General features: G+C 45.4%; 1 protein-coding gene across 2 annotated transcripts in view; it reads right to left on the bottom strand.

Annotated features, from left to right (window-relative positions):
• Positions 1-22,554, bottom strand: part of FBXO42 (F-box protein 42) — a 99,182-nt gene that overhangs the window by 8,537 nt on the left and 68,091 nt on the right. For both annotated transcript variants that reach the window (XM_075906299.2, XM_006115068.5), the window contains exons 5-6: positions 3,134-3,287; positions 545-655 (exon numbers count right to left, since the gene is read on the bottom strand). In XM_075906299.2, the coding sequence (XP_075762414.2) occupies positions 545-655; positions 3,134-3,287 (265 nt within the window). The remainder of the gene's footprint in view (positions 1-544; positions 656-3,133; positions 3,288-22,554) is intronic.

The raw sequence follows: 22,554 nt of genomic DNA, 5'->3' as shown, positions 1-22,554 counted from the left end.
GGCTGTGTCAACACGTTGGAATTTAGAAGGTTCATAAATACAAGTTTTCCCATCCAGAGATGAGGCTGTATGCCAGGGACCTGACTTCCCCTCTTGCAACTGCAGTCCAGGGCACTATCTTGAACTGGGTTGCTGAGGTGGCTGAACTGCACGGCACGGCGAAGTGGATAAACAGTCCCTAGCTGAGACCGCTAAATTTGCCTTCATTTTGAGATGTTCTGAACTCAAATCCTCCCAGGTGGGAGTCAAGGGCCCTGATCCTGTAACAGGCTCCATGGGGGTGGACCAGTGCACACAGCCTCACTGACGGTCCACCTGGACTCAGTGCTTTCACGAAATGGAGTTGACTGACTTCACAATGTGCTAGGATTCAGCAAAACGAACCAAACTCAGCTCAAGAAAGGAATCAGGACTCGGATCAGTGTCTGCCACAACTCTGGCATCAATTCTGCTCATATTATATCTGACTAATCAACGTTTGTTCCTCACTTTCACGTTAACATGATTCCCAGTAACATCTGAGGGGAAAAAGTGATAGACTTACATTTGCCGAGATCCTAGGGAACCTCCAAAGACAATCATTTTGTCGTCTATTACACAAGAGGAGTGACCTGCCATGGGCGGGGGGCCATGGGTTGTCACTATGCAATTCCACCTGAGGAAAAAGGTGAGGATACATTCAAATATATGAATAATTGTTACCAATTCCCCTCTGATTTCCCCACCTGCGATGCAAATTAAAAAGGCAGATGGCAGACTGTTTACTAACAAGCAGTCCAATGCCCTTAAATGGAAAACACCTGCCTGAGAGCACACACTGGCTCATGACTTCTACAATATCTAGCCACAGAGATTTAAATGGTGGTTATTTAAAAGGATGCTGCTGCATCATTTGTTCTCCCTTGATGGTGACACTGGAATGACAGGGACTGTTTTTGTTTCACTTGCATGGTACCTACCTCAATGGGGCACTAGTCCCCAGCATGCAAGAGCCCCAGTCGAGGCAATACAAACAGTGAACACAGCAAAGGGGAGCGACAGGCCCTGGGCGGCAGCAGTTCCAAGAAAGCAGGCAAAAAATGTTGTGTATCAATTACCACAGAGGCCACCAAGAGGGTGGAAATCAGGGATTTATAAACTGTAAATGAATATGAAATAAAACATGGCGAGGATGCAAACGAAGAGACAGAAAAAGGATACATCAGAGAGCATGGTGTTAAATGCTCTGGTATCAGAGCCAACACCACCATTCGAACAGAGGGCAGTCAAAGTTTAGTTTGGAACCAAAACGGGTTTGACGTTAATAATAATGACACTATTTTCAAATTAAAGAACAGCCAAGGCACGTCTGTTCATACTGGAGTGTAGCTGAGCCAGGGAAGTCAGTTGTCTGAGAACACACTAGCAATGTAGAAAAGAAAATACATTCACTTTGTTGGCTCTAGATCTGTACCAAATAAACCCCTTTGGGGAGGAAACATGCCTGCCGTTCCTTACGTGGGCACAGCACATCATAGCCAAACATGAAGGCGAAGCCCTTTCCCTGAGGGCTTGCAATCTGAGGAGCAGAGATCAGCAATCCAAAATACCACCTCAGGTCTAAATTGCATCACAAGAAACAGCAGGTTCCCACAAATTTTATCAGAGAGAAGAAAACCTCATGGAAAAACTTCTACAAAGACCAAACTGACTAAAAGCTAATATTTAAAATTGTTAACCTGCTAACTGTTTAAATATTATTGCTGACCATGACCAGGAAAAAGGATCTTAATTGGTAGTGCTGATTTTTTTTTCCAGTGAAATGTGTCCTCCACTATTATCATTATCTGTTTAACTACAGCACACTAGAGACAATGTCCAAAACTGCAATAAATATCTGAGCCTCTTGGTGATTAAATGCTCATATGAAACGGGAGGAGTCATCCGTATTTTATTAGCTCACATACAAAGTATTTCTATTCAAAACTGATGTGAGTACTTATTCAAGGAAAGGGGTGGGTGGAAGAGTCTTGCCACCATCTTTAATATATTTTTCTGATGTTACTGAGCAGTATTTAAGGCTGGAAAAGCAGGCAGCAATTCAGAAATAGGCTGTCTTCCTGCTTGGACTGGCTACCGAAGCAAGCTTCACCATCTCCATCATCCATATCCTGAGCTATTTCCTGACCAGACTGGGCCAGAGAAAGGGACCCAGATGACACCACCATCTCTACCAGCTAAAATCCTGAATACTTCCTGGGATGTAAAACTTTGTTTGTTCCTCCTTTCCCATCCTAGGTCACCTTTTTCTTCACTTTATTCCCCCTCAAATTTTGTACTTTCACTTGATGTAAAATCTTTACGTGTTAAATATTCCCCCTTTTGGCTTCATTTGTACACATAATAATCAAAATGAATGACCAGATGAATGATATATTCCAAATACTTATTAACATTCTCCTACTGTGCACTTCTATAGCCCCAGAATGAAGGAGTTTAAGAAGAAACTGGATCAGTTCCATTTCAGTTACTGCAGGTCCAACCTCCCTTGTCCGGCACCCTCAGGGCCTGAATGGTCCTGAACAATGGAGTTTGCCCTCCCCTCTCCTTCCCCCCCTCGTCAGCCCCAGCCAGAGCTGTGTTCCTGACTGCTAATCCCACTGCTTCCAGCCCCAGCTGGGGCTGCGCTCTTTGCCATTAGCTGTGGCCAGGGCTATGTTGCCCACCGTGCTGCCCTGCTGGGGCTGCACTCCCTACCAGCAGCCCAGACCAGGCAGCGCTTCTGAACCTGGCCAGCCGGGGCTCTCTGGTCCAACAATATTCATGGTCCTGCTGGACCAGAGAGCCCTAGATTTGAGAGGGTCAACCTATACTCTGGGAAGATGAGGAAGCTACAGCCATCGGGGAACTCAGATAGTAGCACTCCCAGCTCTTCCGGTCTCTGGACATAATTTTCTAGATATTTTACCAGGAGTTACAGCAGCTTCAGGACATCTAATCCAGGATCGGGGAATGTTCATTTTTCCTTCCTCCTAGATCTCCACAAGAGGGATTCAGCCAAGCTTTTGTGTGTGTGTGTGTGGGGGGGGGGGGGGGAGATATACTTTTAAGGTAATAAGCATGTTTCCAATCCAGACTCAAAATGTTCTCTTACCAATTTTTGGAAGGCGAGTAGGTATGTATTTCATCAAAGAATCTCTCTGGTTGGTGCAGAGGGTAAGGGCTGGGCCGTGTCCACCCACCAAACAGCACAAGCAAGTCCTTATAAACCACTAAAGTGGCCCCAGCCTTAGGTGAAGGGTAAGAACCTGGAGGGGAGCAGAGAAAGGAAACAGTCAGGAAATGGCATTTCAAACCAACAGCCAAAAGTTGTGGGCTGATCTTAGAGAAATGAGACAAAATGGAAACTCCCCTCTACAAGGCAGAGAGGAAGAGACGACAAAATTAGAGTACAGCGCATGGGAAGAAAACTACTGCCAATTTGTGTCATCATAATTAGCACAAGCATGAAAGCACATCTCATGTATGGCAAAACATCTGTCAATCAGCGACAGGAAATTACTAGCTTTCTAACAGATCACTTTAAATTATTGCTTTAGTGCTGAATAAAAGCAATAATTACCTCCAAATAACTAGTAACTTTTCCCCAAGGAAGATCCCTTGGGTACTTACAAGTCAGAGCATAGTCTGAATCTCATTTTACAGAACTGGTAAAATGGAAAATTAACCCTACATACACGCAGTAGGGATTAACAGTCACATCTCAGAATCTGGAGGAATGGTAGATTGGAGGTTATAGATGCCAGGAGAGAATTCGTACAGTATGAAGCACCTTACCAAATAAGTTAGAATTTTAAACAAAGCCAATCTAAACTAAGGTCTTACTAGTCCTGTTTTGGTTATGTAGCTCAGACAAGGCATTCTGGGCTGGTACTGCTGGTGCACAAACAGAAGGAAAGGTGGCTGTATCCCTGCGTTTGATATCTGTTGCAATATAGCTGACCTTTAACTTTCCATTTTACTAAAGCAGACAAAGAACACTGATCACCTTACACTCCACTGCCAGTATATTACTGAACTGACTGGTTATAATCTTAACTCCACATCCCTTTGAACGATCAAGGGACCTACCACAGTTCACTGGGAAAGCCCAAGCCTGGCTATTCTAACAGGCTGAGGTGCTGCACTGTGACCTTGCTGAACAAATAAACAATCTGAGGAATTAGATATTCTGGATTATTTCCCAGTCAAATATTAACAGTGTTCCAGACAGAATAAACGCGGTGAGGCTTCTCTTCCATATACTCCCACGTCAATCACCAGATCTGAAGAGATTCTCTGTACTTTGTAAGGAGGCTTTCTAGTACCTTCACACCAAGCAGCTTTAGCAAGGTCACAGTGACAACATCTGTAAGGAGACATACTACATGAAACAAGGATGAAAACTCAACTGTGTACACAATTAGAAATGCACACTTAAGCACGGATGACTGCAGAAACTGATGTGCAGTGCTGAGCAAAGATACACATTTGGCCTAAAACATTCTATTACCATCTAAAATGCTGGGCTAATGGACTCAAGCGAATTAGTTTACAGTCCTAATAGGGCAGTTCATACAGAGGTGTTTTTCAGTAGGTAATGAGACAGAATCAAGACTGTATTTTTAAGATGTTAAATAGCTATTTAAAGACTCCGGTTTTACAGAGGATTTGTGATACTTCTCTCAATGTTTGTAAAACGCTTTGAGCGCTTTGGATACAAGGTGCTACAATGGTGGAAAGTCATTAGTCTCAGCCTGAATTCTAGATGATGGGAAATCATAAGCCTAACTTGAAAGCACCCCAACACACACAAGAAAGGTACTGTTTTGAGCTGCAGGTGACTTCTTTCCAAGTGTGAGTACTATGAGTAACTGGGGGGAGGGGGAAGTGGAAACGAAATGGCAATTCACACACATAAATATATTTATAGTAGCTCCAAAAATATTTAGAGTTTCTCTATGATTAAAACTTCAGAAGTGGTTCAGGTTTGATTGCTGGACACCACTGATAAAATTCTTTACAATATCCACTTTTCATAGCTAACTGCTTGGCTCCCTGAAATTAAATTTCCCCAACACAACTGTTTTGCATTCAGAGCTTTGAAAACCACCAGTCTTAAGGAACTAGCCATGGAGTTTGTCTTGTTACACCAGTGGTGCCAGGTGAATGCAGAATTAATTGATTCCCATTACAGAAAGATATAAAATATCTATGGAAATACTTAAAGCTCCTATCTTGGTGATGAGAATAGATTTTTAGCAAAAGATCATGTCCCACTTGAAAGGCAAATGCATTTTTCCTTTCCACTGGAGAATAAGATAAAAACAGAACATTTCTCTATAGTAAAATAAAGGCTGATCAGCCTGAATGTAAACCATTACTGCGGCTATGCTGGTACCAACTCCAAAGCTAAAGATGTATTCTGATGTTTTACAAATGTTCTCAAATTAGTTTTATTTTAAAAAGTGTGCCAGGAGCTGGGAACCTGGGAAGAAATCACTATGCACTCAGGTAAAGTGACAATCTTGTCTCTGCGATAACCCGAAGGTGAAATTCCTGACTTAGATACACACACGCCTGCCTGCCTGGCTCCTAATATGCTTTAAATGCGGAGCCGCAGCGGTGGTAGGTCCCAGACCCAGCACGAGCCAGGACTGAGCCAGGCTGCTAAAAAATTTACTGGGGGGAGTGGGGGGGGGGGGAGGAGGGAGAGGAGATGCAAGTAGTCTGTAGCAGTGTTTTTCAACCAGTGGTACGGGTACTTTCAGGGGTACGCGATAGAAGTCTGGGGGGGTACGTCAACAACTGAAATTTGGAGAAAACTGAATTTGTGTTTTAAGTTTGACAGCGCTTTATTATTTTTGTACTTTTTAAACTCAAAAAAAATCTCATCGCCCGCCTGGCTACAATTTAAGTTGTTTAAACAAATGTGTTGCAATGGTAGAAAAAAATTGTGTGAAAACTGTAGGTACTGGGGGTAATTTTTTTTAAAGGGGTACTTTATAAAAAAAAGAGGTTGAGAAACAGTGGTCTATAGCATTAACCTATAAGCTTTTGCTTATCGGTTAATCGACTACGCTATTACATCCCTATTCTATTCTTAACAGAATAACCACGTTGCACTGTGTGGTGGCAGCAGCAAATGCTTTTGTGAACTGGGGAATTCTATTTAAAAAACCCTATTAAATGCAACTGAGAATCCACTGATAGAAGTCAATGAGAAAATGACTACAGCTCAACTAGATAAAGCCACCACGAACTGAACACAACCTCCTTTCTGGCGGTCTGACTCCCCATGTCATTTTGCATGTTGAGGCCTTTGAAAAGGTCAAGAGCTTCCTGAAGAAGAATATGAAGCAAGAGTTCTGATTGTACACTGCCAAGAAGGGGCGGACAGGCAGCATTCCCACGTCTCAAGTGTGCACAATGCAGATGAAGTATGCCATCAAAAATGTCACAGGCCCAGGCTCAACTATTTGGAGCTGCAAAATGGCTCCTTAAAACAGCTTTATAAAATTCACTTAACAGCCTTTCAAAGGCAAGAAGCAAGTTCTTCATGGTGACATTACACTACGGCTGTCAGTCACAGCCAGCAGTTTAGTGGGGCCTGTTTTAGAATAAATTACTAACTCCATTCATTAGCTGAATGTGCTGACCTCTGGGTACTTCCCACTTCAACCCTGGTCACCACTGATGCTGATGTAAAGAGTCTTTACGGGAAGAACAATTCTTGGACCCTTTTCCTGGAGGATAAGGATTTGAACATGCAGCAGACTGGCAATGACTAAACACCTCCATGGCTGCGCTCGTTATGCAATGCAAGAGGCTTCTGGCTATCCAATTTCCAAAGCTCTCCAGCCTCTACAGATGCTTTGTAAAAGCACTATCCGCCTCCCCCCCCCACCCCTTCCCTCCACACTCCTGGCCTCCTAAGGCAGACCTACTCTGGGCAGGTCATCCCAGCTATGTCACTTGTGTGGGGCAATGCCTCCCCCTTCTGCAACATAGTTAAGTCAAACTAACCCCTCCCAGGCTACGTCTACACTGGCCCCTTTTCCGGAAGGGGCATGTAAATTTCACCAGTCGTAGTGGGGAAATGCGCGGGGGATTTAAATATCCCCCGCGGCATTTAAATAAAAATGTCCGCCGCTTTTTTCCGGCTTTTAAAAAAGCCGGAAAAGAGCGTCTACACTGGCCCCGATCCTCCGGAAAAAGCGCCCTTTTCCGGAGGCTCTTATTCCTACTTCAAAAGGGCGCTTTTTCCGGAGGATCGGGGCCAGTGTAGACGCTCTTTTCCGGCTTTTTTAAAAGCCGGAAAAAAGCGGCGGACACTTTTATTTAAATGCCGCGGGGGATATTTAAATCCCCCGTGCATTTCCCTACTACGACTGGTGAAATTTACATGCCCCTTCCGGAAAAGGGGCCAGTGTAGACGTAGCCCCAGTGTAGATAGTGCTGGGTCAATGGAAGAATTCTGCTAACCTAACTACTGTTCTCTCGGGAAGGTGGATTAACTGCAGTGATCCATCTCTCCAAGAATGGCTTCTGTTACTGTAGCAATGAGTATCTGCACTGAAGTGCTACAGGGAAGCTGTGGCAATTCTAAGGATGTTAAGTATCGGGTAATTGACTAATTGAGTAGTCGATGCATTTTTGCATCGACTATTTGATTAGTCAATAGGGCACTTTCGCCTTTGAAGTGTCGCAACAGCCCTATGGCTCTTGCGACACTACAAAAGGTAGAAAGCACCATGTGGAGCCCGGGGTCAACTGGGGAGTCCCCAGCTGATCCCAGGCTCCCTGTGGCATGTCAAAGCATCAGTGCTACATGGAGCCCAAGGTCAGCTGGGGAGTTCCAGGCTCCCTGTGGCATTCAAAGTGGCAGCGCTGCACGGAGCAGCTGACCCTGGGCTCCATGCAGTGCTGCCACTTGAAAGAACCCCTCTGTTCTCCCCCCCACTTGCTGCCTCTATCTGATAGAGACAGCAAAGGTGTGTGGGGGGGGGGGGGGAGGTGACTAGTCAACTGTCCTGTCAGCTAGTCCTTCACATCCCTAGGCAATTCTAGGGAAGACAGTCTTAGTCCCATATTATAGTCCCACAAGAGACATATATACATATACATATACATAGTATAAATAAAAGACAGAAGCTTATATTGCTGAAAATCTCAGTGGTTACATGGTTACCACAAAAGCTTCAGAGGAGTAGCCGAGTTTGTCCGTAACGGGAAAAAAACGTAACCAACCGACACTCTTGCAGCACTTTAAAGACTAACAAAACACAAAGATGGTAGCATGAGCTTCCGTGGGCACAACCCACTTCTTCAGATTACCACAGTCAGCTGTATACTGCAGAGCCAGCTTTATACTGCAGGCCACTTCTTGCCCAGCTGGCTCCCAAGGAGGAGGCTTTGCTCCAGCCAGTCCCCAGGAGCCAGCTGAGTGTAACCAAGACCATTATCAGATAAGCATCAGCTTCTCAGTTAAACTGTTATTCAGTTATGCTCTAACACCCCTCTGTTGAAGTAGAGCAACTCACAGCAGAGGGTGAGAATTCTCCCTAAACCCGCAAGATCTCACAGGTTCCTTCATGTTCCAAACCCTTACAGTTCATTTAATGTCTTTGGAAATATCCAGGCATGTCCCAATATGACTCATCTGAGTGAGAGAGGTCATGCTCGTGCTAGCACGCTAATAGTGACTGTGCAGTCCTTGGCCCTGAAGTGTGGGTGCTGAAGCCAGGTGGGGGTTGAAAGGGCCCGGGGGGGGGGGGGAGGGGGGGGAGAAGACGACTTGAGACCAAACTGCAACATCAAAGCACTGTCCATCAAATTCTATCTAGCGCACTGGTGCAAGCCCCGTTACTACACACCTGCAGACCCACACTGGCACACTCGCTCCCAGACAGAACTGCCTCTCACTGGTTCTCTGGAAAGGGAAGTTCTCAGTGGCAACAGCCTTTCAAATGTAACACTGAAAACAAGACTGGAAAAAAGCACAAAGCAAAAATCCTGCTTTGGCAAGGAAATGGGCTTTATTTACCTCTAACTTGTACTACTCTAATTGTACGGGTAGAGGAGCATTTGCAGACACACGAATGACATGCTTCTGGGCCTTAGGAAGACAGCAAAATAGCCCCCCTTGCAATTTAGGGACACTGGTAGCATCAGAGGGTAAATCTCCAATACATGTGGACGCTGCCATGTTGGCAAAAGCAGAGCAGTTGTGGTAAACCTCAAAGCATAAAATAAAGAGTACAAGCAGAGCCGTGACATTGCAGAAAATAAGACCAACTTCCTGTCTTAAAGCTGTATTTTCCATTGAGACACTCTTAACAGACGTAGATATCAAAACATTTCACTCTCCAGGATAACCCCACACTTAACCCTGCATGTAACTTAATCTTATCGGATACAAAAATCACTGGAACACATTTAACTAAACTCCCTCACCATCTCCCCCAAAGAAAAGACAAACCAATGAGGGCAGATGACAAAATCTGGATGATCAGATACACAAAGCAACATTCCATGCCACTGTTAATCAGTGCAAATGTTTTCCAAACTTTTTGGCCTTCTGTGAAGTCAGTCAATGGCAATGTATGAGAAAATCAATGGAACACAATCAACATTCTCTTGAGCTTTTACAATGAGTTTTCTACAACTGCAGAAATTATGAAAGCTCATTTGTTGACTGATTCTTCCAATAACTAACATCAATACTTTACAGAAACTCTTCCCAGGAAAACCTGCAAACTGAGTGACAGTGCATATTTTATGAGACTCTGCAAGCTGTGTGCGTTGCTGGAGACTTATACACAAGGGAGAAGGTTTTAAGGTACTGTGGGAGGGTGTGACGGGGGCCCCACTCCCCCCCGCACTAGCTCCGCCGGCAGCAATGCGCTCCTAGGCCACCGCTGCTCTGGGCCTGTGGCGCTTGCGCAGAGGCGGCACGTGGAGGACCACCCTCACGGCGCAGGCGTGCCTCAACCAGCGTGCAAACCAGCAGGCAGGTGGATCCGGGGAGAGCGGGGGCACTGGTGGGGAGAGCAGGGATGCCGGTGTGGAAAAGGGCACTAATGGTTAAAACAGGTGCCGGGCCAGACACAAGGGTGGGAGAGAGGAGGAGGAAGGCAGAGTGGGGTCGGCTCTTTTGCACACTGCCACCCTCCCCCGCCACCTCCTTAACTGCCAGCCTGTGCCCCACACAGACAATGCCCCGCTCCGCCCCACCCCTCCCCTGCCACCTCCTTAACTGCCAGCCTGTGCCCCACACAGACAATGCCCCGCTCCGCCCCACCCCTCCCCTGCCACCTCCTTAACTGCCAGCCTGTGCCCCACACAGACAACGCCCCGCTCCGCCCCACCCCTTCCCCATCACCTCCCTGCCAGCCTGTGCCCCACACAGACAATGCCCCACCCTGCCCCACCGCTTCCCCACCACCTCCTTCACTGCCAGCCTCCGCCCCACATAGATAGAGAATCTGATATTCTTCCACCACATCTGTCCAAGTACCACCCTATCTAATATATAAAGGAGAATGTTTGTAAGTTTGTGCACTAATAACTTAGACTCTAAGAGCTACCGCAACCAAACTCTGCATGGGATAACCGAAAGGAGAAGGTTTTAAGGTACTTTTGGAACTGAGCGGGCCCAAGCTCAAGCTGTAAAAATCAAAAAGTAACCCGCCGCGCTGCAGGGGCCGCCCCGCCCACCCTAGCTCCCGTACCTGCCGCCTGAGGCCCCCAGTGCCATCCGGGACACATCCCCTCCCACCCACGAGGTTACATAGGCGACCCTCTTCCCCTAAACCCTGCACTGGCACACAGTGCCCCGACCCCCACGCGCACAACGGCTTGGGCACCAACCCTGCCCCCCGCGGCACTTGCAGCCCGGGAACCAGTTGGGGTACCCCTCCCGCGTGTAACCTCCCCTCCACCCAGGGGAGCACACACCACCACCCTCCCACCCCCCCAGGATGACGATGACCTATATTTTAAGCCCTATAGAAATCAGTGCAACTTTTCTACCATTCAAAAAAAGATTATGGACTACTGTTTTTCTACATTTTGTTCTTCCGGTTTCCCGAGCAACGCCGGGTAACTGCAGCTAGTATTTAAATAAATGCACATCCCTTGGAAAACAAAGAATTCAGAATGCCTGTTTTCCCACAGCTACCTGTCAAATAATGAAATCCATTGCACTAATTCTGAAAGATCTCTAACAGCTGGCATGACGTTCAAGTCTATGTTCGTTACTCTGACTGCTGGGTTTGCTATGACAATACTTAGGATAGATCTTGGACCTCAGCACATGGAACTTTTCATCTCTGCCACATCAGACAGTTTGGGATCAGAACAGGTGTGCTGCATTTAACATCATTCATTACCTCCTGAGGACTTCAGCCCAGTTTGAAATCCACAAGTGCTTCCCTCTCCCTAAGTATTATGAAAAAGCAAAACCCCCTTGCCTTGGGAATCCAACCCACCTTTTGCTCTTCCAAAGCCTCTCCCAAGCAGTTTGCAGAGTAGAACTCTGACAAATGTGTGGTGCTCAACCCTGGGAAAACAGCAGTTTAGAGGTCAGGAAGCAAAATGACTTACAGAGAATGAGATTTCCTGATGATCAAGCATCAGAAATAGGAAATACTATGGGAGAAGTGCTAAGTGAAGGAAAACCAAAAGGAAATCTCCATGACATTCCTTGAGGCTACTGATAAGCTACAGTTCTAACTCAGAGTTGGGGTCACAGCCTGCAGTAGAGCAACACAGACAGAGTAGTTCAGCTCTGGTAAGGTTCGGTTAAAGGGACTTGACACAGCATGCAGGTGCACCACCCCCGCGGGACCAAAACCCTAAATAAATCCGTCTCACGATGCATAGAGGCTATACAGACTGAGTTCATAAGTTATTTGCCTCTTATCTATGAAAAAGATATATGCACAGCTACTGTTTCCCCACAGATAATTATTTACACTGAGTTTAATAAATAAAGTGATTTTGTTAAATATAAAAAGTAGTGCTTAAGTGGCTGCAAATAATAGCAGACAGATCAACAGACCTACTTTGGTAGGTTAAGCAGCAAAATAAAACAGACACCAGCTAAGCTTAATACTCCAAGAAACTTGTTACATGCAATTTCTTACCCTAACAGTACTTATAATCTTCTCACAGCTAGGCAGTCTCCTACCTTGGGACTGATCCTTCCCCCTGTTTAGTCTCAGAGGTTTCCAGCAGTCACCTAGGTAGTAAGGAGGAGGTACCCCTGTGTCTGGCAAAATGCCCCCTCTTCGATTTCTCACCTATAGATTTTGCCCAAGGCAGGGATCCTTTGTGTTCAGTTTCAACTCCCTCTCATTCCCATGGGAAAATACCACATCCAAAACGGGTTCCAGCATCAGTTGACTTGGACATGTGTCTTGGAACGACCAAAGTCCAGGCTTATAGGAAAAGCAAGACTAGTCACAGATCATGGCCATCAGTACCGGGCCATCAAGTTCCTTGAATACTACTACTGGCATCCATTAGCACATCTAGAGACATAAACAAGTTCATACTTCACATTTTTATATCTGAAGTTAGAAATGACACGTGCACATAAATAGAATGCACACATTCAGTGGATTACAAGCTTTTCAATGACAGTTTACATGCCACATCTCGCATGAAGCCTATTCGAGTTAGGCGTACTTCTATTCAAAAGCATATTTCCATAAAGAATATGGGGGTGCCAACATCACAAATGAAAGTTTTTTTTAAATTTATTCTTCTAAATGACGGATTAAGGTAACTGACTCTGAGGCAAACCAACAGCAAAGTGTTCCAAGAGGAGCCTCTTAGAAAGCTGCATAAGTGAGCAGTTTAGTGGAGAGGCTGTGGCCATGATTTCCAACAACATGCATCCAAAGGTAGGCTCCCGAGTGGCCTGATTTTCAGAAGTGCTGAGCACCCAGAAGTTCCCAGTGAGTACTGGCTGCTCAACACTGTTAAAAATAAGGCCCATGTGTTCAGGTGTCTAAATAAGGACTTGGGAACCTAAGTTTAGGTACCTATTTTTGAAAAGTTTGGTCCCATTACTTACTAAGCATGAACACAAATAGTTTTCCCCAATTTTGGTATAAAATGCCTGTCAGCAAAATTTTCCATGTGTTCGTGTGACCTGGGGTTATGTTTTAAATGAACATACATTACGCAAAGCTCCGAAATGGAAGGCCACTCACTAAACCCTTAATAGTCCGTCTTTTCCTGTTCATGGCTATCTATACATGCCAACTTGGAGAAAACGGGGAAGAGGAATAGTGAAAAATTCTCTACACAGTCCTCTCTGACAAGGCAGCCTGTAAAGGGACTAGTGGGAAAAAGTCTAATATTACTCTCTGGAGGGATTCATGCTCAGGGACATTCTCTCTCAGATTCTAAATCTGAGAAGGTTAAAGCAACAAGTTATTTTTTCTGCCTTCCTACCACAACCATGTTGACAGAATCTTATGGGGAGGGGTCTTATTTTCTGGTATATATTTCTAAGGAAATAAAAGCAAAGACTGGTCAAAAATAAAGATAAGATACTAAATACATGTAGACATTTCAAAAGTTACTTTTGCTGCATTAAAGGAATGCTAGAGCAGGGAAACACTAGCCCTGCAGGGTCAGCTGTCTAAGATTCATGCTGCGGGTTTCTGATAACGTATACCACCTTCCAGAAACAGGAATACTTCTTGGCAGTCAACAGAGTCAAGGAATTTGAGGAATCTGTTTCTTTGCATCTACAATTTCATTAGCTGCGGACATGCAGGAGAAGGCAGTTTCTCATTAAATGTAGCCCTTGCCCATGCACAGAATGAACCAAAAGAACTCATACACAAAGGCACGAGATCGTTGGTTTGCAGAGGGATAAACAATGTAGATGTATTTTGCTGAACACTTAACACACATGTATTTTTTAAACAATTCCCATTAACACCACTTACCCATGAGATTGCAACCTGGTATCTTTTCCTTATCAAAACAGTCTTCATACTGAAGGGTTGCTGGTGCAGATTCAAGTACTGGAATATTGCTTTTGAAAAATTAAATTATAAAACACTGATAAAAGCTAAGTGTTACCACTCATCTGGAGTATTCTTTGGAATGGCCCTGTTCCAAAGCATACAAATGTGCTACTCCTTACAACCGTTACCATCAGGTAGGAAGCTTCTTCCAGCTTCTAACATTTTCTTTGTTAGTTCCCCTGGTTTCCTGTATCCACAGAGCAGACAAGTCACCCTTTTTACAGGTCTCATCTTAATAGATATTGCATAGAACTCAATGTATCTATTCTTGGATAAAGGCCTACATCAGCTACATGAGGACTAAAACCACTTCCAACGCACTGACCTTTTGCCTTCCTTCAGCATCAGGATGTATAAAAATCACTGATATTTAACAATAAAATCCAAGATTTTATTTAAACTGGATTTTAGATGTTTTAATAAAATACTACATTTCTCATTTAAAAATAACAGTTACAATTAAATCTCATCACAGACATGCTGCATCTATACTTAGTCTCATAAAAATTAATTAATGGCTCTAGTCTGTCCAGCCTAACTACCAGCTCTTGTTCCTTGGAAGCTGTTGTATTTAAATTTCTGTTTCTCACTAAACGTAAGGCACATGTGCAAAGAATGACAAGGGCTGGAAAGGATTGTTTTTGTTCTGTGTTTATGTGGTGATGGACCTGGGCCAACCATGGTAGAGAAGTTAATTAAGGCATTGTCTTAAGAACACAGAAACAATCTGTAGCAGGGGTGGACAAAATCAGGCCCAGGGGCCAGCATTTCTTTGTGGCTCACCCAGCTGATTAGCAGAGCTTGCATACTTGCCCCTCCCCCCACCTTGCTCCATCCTACAGGTGAGCTGCTCTCAGGATATTCCTGCTAGCTGTGCAGAGTGGGGCAGGGAGAGAGGATGGAGGGTCAAGGGAGTGTTCCCCTGCCCTTGTACCATCTCTGCAGAGCAGTGGTCCCCAACCTTTAGAGCAGGCATGTCCAAAGTCTGGCCCGCGGGCCAATTGCGGCCCGTGTTCCGGTTTAATACGGCCCCACAGGTAATTTGGCAATATCTATCTTTTATGGCCCCCAACGAATCCATATGTATTGAGATGAATACATTGTAAAATCTCAGTTCATGTCAGTTGGTCTAAATCAGTTATAAATATATTTGGACACAACATGTATACTTGGTGTTATGTTCCTGTTCATATTTTTTGAACTTAAAAGTTGACAGACACCCTTTATTACCAATAATATGTAATGTACTTTACAATGTTCCTGACATATATTTCAGCTTCCTGGATTTTTTTTTTCATCTGGCCTTCAGATATGAAAGGCAGAGTGATTTAACACCTGTTTAGATTTGTCATCCATGTGACGAAATGAAAAGTATGCCGTTTGCAATAAACTTTGCATAAAATAGTTAATTTGCATTTAATTTTAATGGTTCAAAGAATGTCAGGCAAAATGGTCGGCCCTCACGCATGTTCACTTCATCAAATCTGGCCCTCTGAAAAAAGTTTGGACACCCCTGCTTTAGAGGCTCCCAGGCGCCCAGGGGGCGGGGCCACTCACGTGCCGGGGGCGGTGGGGCCATGCGTCCTGGGGCACGCCAGGGGCGGGGAAGCCCTTGCACCCAGTGCCGGCATGTGCGCCGGGGCTGCCTGAGCGCCTTGTGCCGGCGCCGCTGCCCGAGCCGCGCACCTGGGGCTGGCACCAGCGCCGGGGCCACCCGAGTGCTGCACACCAGGCGCCGGTGCGTGTCGCGCACCTGGGGCTGGCGCCTCCAGCGCGCTGCGCGCCAGGCCGGCCCAGGTTGTCGGCGGGCGCACACAAATGCCCCAGCGGGCGCCATGGCGCCCGCGGGCACCGCGTTGGGGACCACTGCTGCAGAGCATGGGTCAGGAAGAGGGAGACAGAGACGCACGGCAGAGCTAATCCAATCTGAAGCATGGCTGGTAAGTGACTCAGTGGAGCCCAAAGCAGGAGAGGGGAGAGATAACAGGGCAGGACCGATTTCCCTTAAAGAGACAGAACATGACTTCTCTCAGAAACATACCTAGGAGCAACCAGCACACGCATTCTGTGTCCCTATCACCTGCACCCAGTCTTTGCTGCGCTGTCTGTGGCACACCCACAGTCACTATCACACACACAATCTGTGTCACAAAGTCTGTCTCACACATACAAAGTCTGTCTAATGCTCACACCTCCTCTGTCTCTCTGTAGCCCCCAGTCCTACCCCTTCTGCTCAAGTCCCCACCCCTTCCAGAAGGCCTGAAGCCAGGCCACAACCATGTGCCAAAATATGTGAAGTCACGAAAATGATTGCCCACCCCGATCTATAGAAAAGGACACAGGCAGCATAGAAAGGAATAGGGGAGTGTACTGGTAAGAAAAAAGGAAGACATCATTCAGTACATACTACTTTCTATATTCCCCCACACTTTTGCCATACAAAAACTGTCATGGCCTTTGGGTGTAAGAGACCCGATCTGGGAATATTTTGAAGAAAATTCATTTGCTGGGTAAAATAGGAGAACATGTCAAGTGTAAACAGTGCAAGATGATGATGAAGGGCTTAGTTGCAAGAATGAAACTTCATAAGGAAAACTGCTTATTTGGAGAAAATGTATGTGGATATGGCTGAAGAACAACATGGCTCAATTGATTAGTAACTTAAATAATTCACTTTGCAATGCATCATACTTCAAGACTCTGCCTTTTAGTATAAGTGTGGATTAACAAGTAAATTCCAAGCGGCTTGCTACACTGGATGTTGCTAGAAAAAAAAATTATCTTAGCTAATCCTTATGGTCTGATTAATTAACTAGGTTTAGAATCGATCATCCAAATATATAGTATAAAAACTACAGTAAGAGAATCTAGGGGATGGGGTGATGCAGGGGAATCAGGCTGCAGGGGAGCATGGGGCTGAGGTGAGTAAGGCTGGAGCAGAGGGAAGATGTGAGAGGGGGATACAATTTTACTTTGCAGAAGCTGCGCTTTCCTTTACTCCCCACTTCTTTGCTTCCCCAACTAGCTGTTTGGCTGCACTCTCACCTCTCACCTTTTCTGCATTACTGCCCCAACCCCTTCCTGCCCACAAACTCCCTCTTGTACCCCCACCCCCACACCCTATCCTGCCACCAGATTCCCTTCCAGACCCTGCCCGCCTCACCCCATCCTGCACCCCACCTCCCGCCCAGAGCCTGCAACCCTATCCCACTCGCTGGCAGTCCTGTCCCACACATTGAGCCCCTCATTTTTGTTCCCACTCCAGAGCCTAAGAGGGTTCACAAAATCCACTAACTGCAACCCGAGAAAAGTATATCTGGCCTTTGAGAAGCCCTGAACCTCAGTCCTTCCTATCCCTTCCCCTCACGCCCTGGGGGCTGGAATGCCAGAAGAGTGAAGTTGGAGGCCACATCAATGAGGGTTGAGGGGTTTTTGGAGGAGATTTTTGCTTCTCACTTGTAATTATGTAATTAACAGTGCGAGTTTCCATTAGCAACTAGTAGTCTCCGGAAAGCTCTGCATTGACCCAGGTGGTCCATGGGGTGCACAGTGGAGAGAGCCCCTCCCCATCTCCTGGGAGAGCAGCACAGCTCAGGGCAAGAGGGTTAAATACTGGCATGCCACTTCGGAAAGGTTGCTGGCTCCGATGTAGTCAATACAATTTGCATCGACTACACAATTACTCAATTAGGGAAGGCACTCAAAAGGAGCTACCCCCGCTGCCGCTCTGCAGTTTATCTGTAGTAGGAGCCAGGAGCAGGGGTAGCTCCTAGACCCGGGGTGAGTCAGGACTGAGCTGGTCTTGCTCAGTCCTAGCTTGCGCCAGGACCAGAGGCCCCTGCCTGCGGACAGGGGCTGCTGCTGGAGTGGCCTCCTCTGCCCCCGACCCTTGCCTGATAGAGAACTCTGCAGGGGGACGGGGAGCAGCACCGCAGAGATGATGCTGGAGGGCACTTGCTTTTAAGCCAGCTCCCCGTAGCTCCAGCTCCTGCTCTCCCCACCCACACTTGCTGCCTCTGATATACAGGAGCAAGGGGGGAAATGCAAGTAGTAGACTCGACTACCCGATAAGCCCAAGCCTAAGCAACTACTTTTTTTACACCCCTATTTCACAAAGCATTGGCAGCAAGCAAAAGATTTCAGTCATCTGGTAAAACCATCACCCATAGATGGGTTTGTAGCAAGGGCCAGCAAATACCAACAAGACAGCATGCATGATAAAATTGAATACGGTTCATTTATGCCACAAATTCTCCTTTTTGCATTAACAGACACCTTCAGTGGCATGGTTGAATCCTTACGACCAGGCTCCACTCCACCTAATAGAGCAGATGTTGGTGGAAGGTTGCCAGATACAGTGTCTGAGAAGGAACTTGCACAGCTTAAAAGAAATATTGAGGGGAAATTTGTCAGTTTAAGCCTTGATGGGTGGAGCAGTGTACACAATGATCCAGTAATAAGTGCCTGTGCGACAACAGAAGGTGGGGGTTGCATCTCTTTCAGAAACAACAGATCCATCAGGAAATGCCCACACAACAGAACATTCCAAAGCTGTGGCAGTGAAAGCTGTAATAAACTGTGAACAAACACTCCACTGTCATGTGCGGTTCTGTCACAGGCCATGCTGCAAATGTGGCAAAGACAAAAAGCTACGGATAGAAGAAACAGAAGGATGCTCCTTAACATATGGCTGCAGTGCCCATTGAACGCATCTAGTTAGCCTAGGGATTTTAAATAGCATTTAATTAGCGAATCGACTAGTCAATGGAATTTCCATCGACTACTCAATTAGTCATGGGGGGGGGCGGCGCTTGTTACCTCCCCCCCCCCCCCTCGAGACTCTGCAGTTTAAATGTAGTAGAAGCCGGGTGTGCAGGCAGCCCAGCTCCTACATTTCAACTGCAGAGCCACATCAGGGTTAGCTCTCAGGGCAGCGCAAGCCAGGACTGAGCTCCAGGACCACTTCACCTCTGACTTTTAAACGTACTAAGAGCTGCCTGGAGCAGTCCCAACTTGCGCTGAGTCCCCCGCTATGCCTCTGCCTCTCCTGTCCCCCCTCCCGACGGTGCTGGGGGGAACCAAAGCCAGCTCCCTGCTCCCCCCTTCCCCCACGCACCAGCTCCTGCTTCCTCCTTGTTGCCTCTGATACAGAGGCAGCAAGGGGAGGGAGGGGAGGGAGTAGTTGAGCAGTGATTCGATTAGCCACTTACATCCCTAATTTAGCCCAAGATAAAAATGTTATTAAACTCAAAGTATTTGAACAACAACCATTTTGCTTCAGCTTCATTGAAGAGAGCACAAGGAGAATCCAAACTAATTCTCCCTCAAAATGTTTGATGGAATTTTGTGGTTGTTTTGAACAATTATTAAGAACTGGCCTGGTCTCTCAAAACTTTGTGAAGAAAACTGATTAAATAAATGGAAATATCTCATCCAAAGTAAGTTACATTAGATTAATGAGGACTATAGAATGACATGCTTAGTATACTGAAACCTATTACCCATACCCTTCAACTTGAAAGAAATTGCTGCTGCACTGTTGATGCTGTTGAAATTTGGAAGACACTTCCAAGAGACATTGCTTTATTGCCTACCTTTTAACTCTGAGGTATTTCTTTAGGCAAATGGATCAAACATTAACTCCAGCTCATTTTCTTGTGAACATTCTCACCCCCCCCCCCCGATATAAAAGGAGAGATGCCTATTTTCAGCTCACAAGTCACTCCTCAGTTATCAAGCATTCTTAAAACTTAAATACCAACCGGGGGAAGTGGAGAAACAGATTGACAGAGCCAGACGAGTACCCAGAAGTCATCTACTTCAGGACAGGCCCAACAAGGAAATCAACAGAACATCACCGTCCCCAGCTACAATCCCCCCAGTGCATCACTGACCATCTACAATAGGATAGGCAATTTTCACGGGGGGAGAAGGGGACACATCATGAGTTTCTGTATGTAGTTAAGGGCTGACTCCGGGCTCCCCAGAAAGGGCAGGGACTTGGCAGAAGGGGTAGGAATGGGGGCTACAGAGACACACCAAGAGAGTGAGTATGTGAGAGTGAAAGAGACAGTGTGAAAGAGAGAGACTTTGATACACAGACAGCGGAAATTGCAAATTTGAAACATTTATGTAACATATATTTTATTAAACTAAATCTTACAAGTGCTATTGTATTTGTATATGTGATTTATTTCTTATTCCTAGTGTACTGCTGCTGCATCTGCAGCTTGACACAGGTAATGAATATTATGTACTATTGCCTAAAGAAGTTCTCAAAAAGTTAAAGTATACCTTCTTAGATACTCTATGATGCTGCACTGAGCTGTAAATTAACAAGATTTAGTGATCAGATCTGCACCACTGTTTTAGACATATGTGAAGTAGTATCAAAGGGAAACTTACTTAAATGACTTTTCTTGGTGACTTAAATTGTGATTTAAATCAACTGATGTAAATCAATCCACCCTGCTTGGCATATTGGTGGTTTGCAGAAAACTTTAAGACCCCAACACTACCATGAGAAACAAGAGACCACTTAAAACGTTTAATTCCTTTGGAATAATTTCCCTCCTCATTTCCTCTGGTTGCTGTCACATTTTCTGTTCATCTGAGAAAGTCTTGCAAAACAAAGCAACAAACATTGCTACGGGATAAGACTACGTTGCCACTGGCAAGAAGCTCCAATAGTTAGCGCACATCAAAACTGCGAAGTGAACACTATTCCCTAATACCAGAGTCCACGCTATATGAAGCATGCCCTTACAAAGTGTTTGCTGACAAAAGCTGGCTTGCTATGCAGGTCTAAGCGGCTTAGAGCGGGGATTGTTCTCCATATTCTAGAGAAGGCTGAGCATTTTGTTTGGAGTTCAGAAAATTCATACAGCATGTTGAGAAGCAGAAGATGGAATGCCAATTCCATTTACCAATACCCCTTCCTGTATTTAACACACCCATTTCACCGAGCTGCTAAAATCCATGGCTGACTCTCCCCCAAATGTCCCAGGATGGTCACAAGATGACAACTAAAGAGACCATCTCTTCAAAAGCAGCAAAGAGGTTTCAAGGGGAGGATAAATCGATCCGTTTCTCCACACAGCCAGTGCAGAGCAGGCAGCTGATAGAGATGCATCTGATGAATGAGCATTTGGCACTAAGGAAAAACAGAAATGAGATCAGCACTGAGCTCATCCCAATCAGCTTCACCTTTTATTCACCATTAATGAGGGAGTTCAACCTAAAGAGCTGCATGAGAAAGCGCTCTGCTTAAAGCAACACACTTAATGAAGTCGGATGGTCATTAATTGCTCTGTCCTGTCCTTATATGCTTAGACAAAAGCATTCAAAGAAGGGATTTCTTCCTTAGTTGCACTTCAGGCATGAAGTACCAGTGTAGCATCTATATTTCACCCTCGCTGAAGTAGTAAGGACCAGGGGTTGCATTTTCTGTTGAAGGCTGACAGCATTCTAAATAGATCCTCACTCTGAAGTCATAAGGATTAAAGGGAAAACAAAATGAAAATCACAGGGTGACTTCATGAACTGTGACAAGCTCAGGGCCTACCAATGTCACTTCTGCTCTTCCTGTAACTGCCAAGATTTGGAGTGCTCTGGAAACCTGTTCAGACTCACTGATAAGGAAAACAAACAATACAGGCTGGGTCAAAGGACACACTGCAGCCAGGCACAGTGGCTCCCAGGCAGGAGCAGAGCAGGAGGACTGGGTGGACCAGGAGAGAAACTGGCACTGTGACAGCAGCAGTAAAGCAATGCTTTTTCTCTGAAAAATGTCAGTTTAAGAATTCCCCCAAAAGAGAGGAAGCAACTGCAAGAACCACAATCCTTTTCACATGGGAAAGTCACTTCAGAGCAGGGGTCTCCAAACTACGGCCCGCGAGGCCCTCTCATCCGGCCCGTGGAGACCTTTTTGTCAATTAGCGTCTGATTTCGAAACATGTTGCACTCTATTTTATTTAGTGATAATTTCCTTCACGTAACAAATCTAAAGCCAGAAATGTCTGCTATTTTGGCATCCAGGAAACAATTTCACCATTCACACTAATACAGGTGTTCATGTGTAGTGTATCTATGTGTTATTAAATAATAACTGAATAAAATAATATTAAATAAATAATTAAAAACAACATCCATGTTTTGATTGTTTTTTATTTGGACCTCAAGTGTGTAGTCCGCCCCCGAACTGCTGTTTGATAGTTAATGCGGCCCTCGGGCTGAAAAGTTTGGAGACCCCTGCTTCAGAGCATTAAATAAAGTGGCTGTCAGGAAGAAACAATTATATCAGATTAAAAATTAATAGAGTTAAGGTTATGTTGTTGCTGAAAAACCAGCATGCTTTCACATTGACATGAAATCCCAAAGCACAGGTAGGTTTACCTTGATGTAGCTTGTAAATGTCATCCCCACATCCCTAGTAGAAGGGACAATTTCATCTCGGCAGAGCTAATCCAGCTGTTCACCATATTAG

Source organism: Pelodiscus sinensis, chromosome 24, assembly GCF_052426305.1.
Source record: "Pelodiscus sinensis isolate ZL-2025 chromosome 24, ASM5242630v1, whole genome shotgun sequence".
NCBI lineage: Eukaryota > Metazoa > Chordata > Testudines > Trionychidae > Pelodiscus > Pelodiscus sinensis.
The sequence above is the reverse complement of the archived record's forward strand: the minus strand, read 5'-3'. Positions and strand labels throughout refer to the sequence as shown.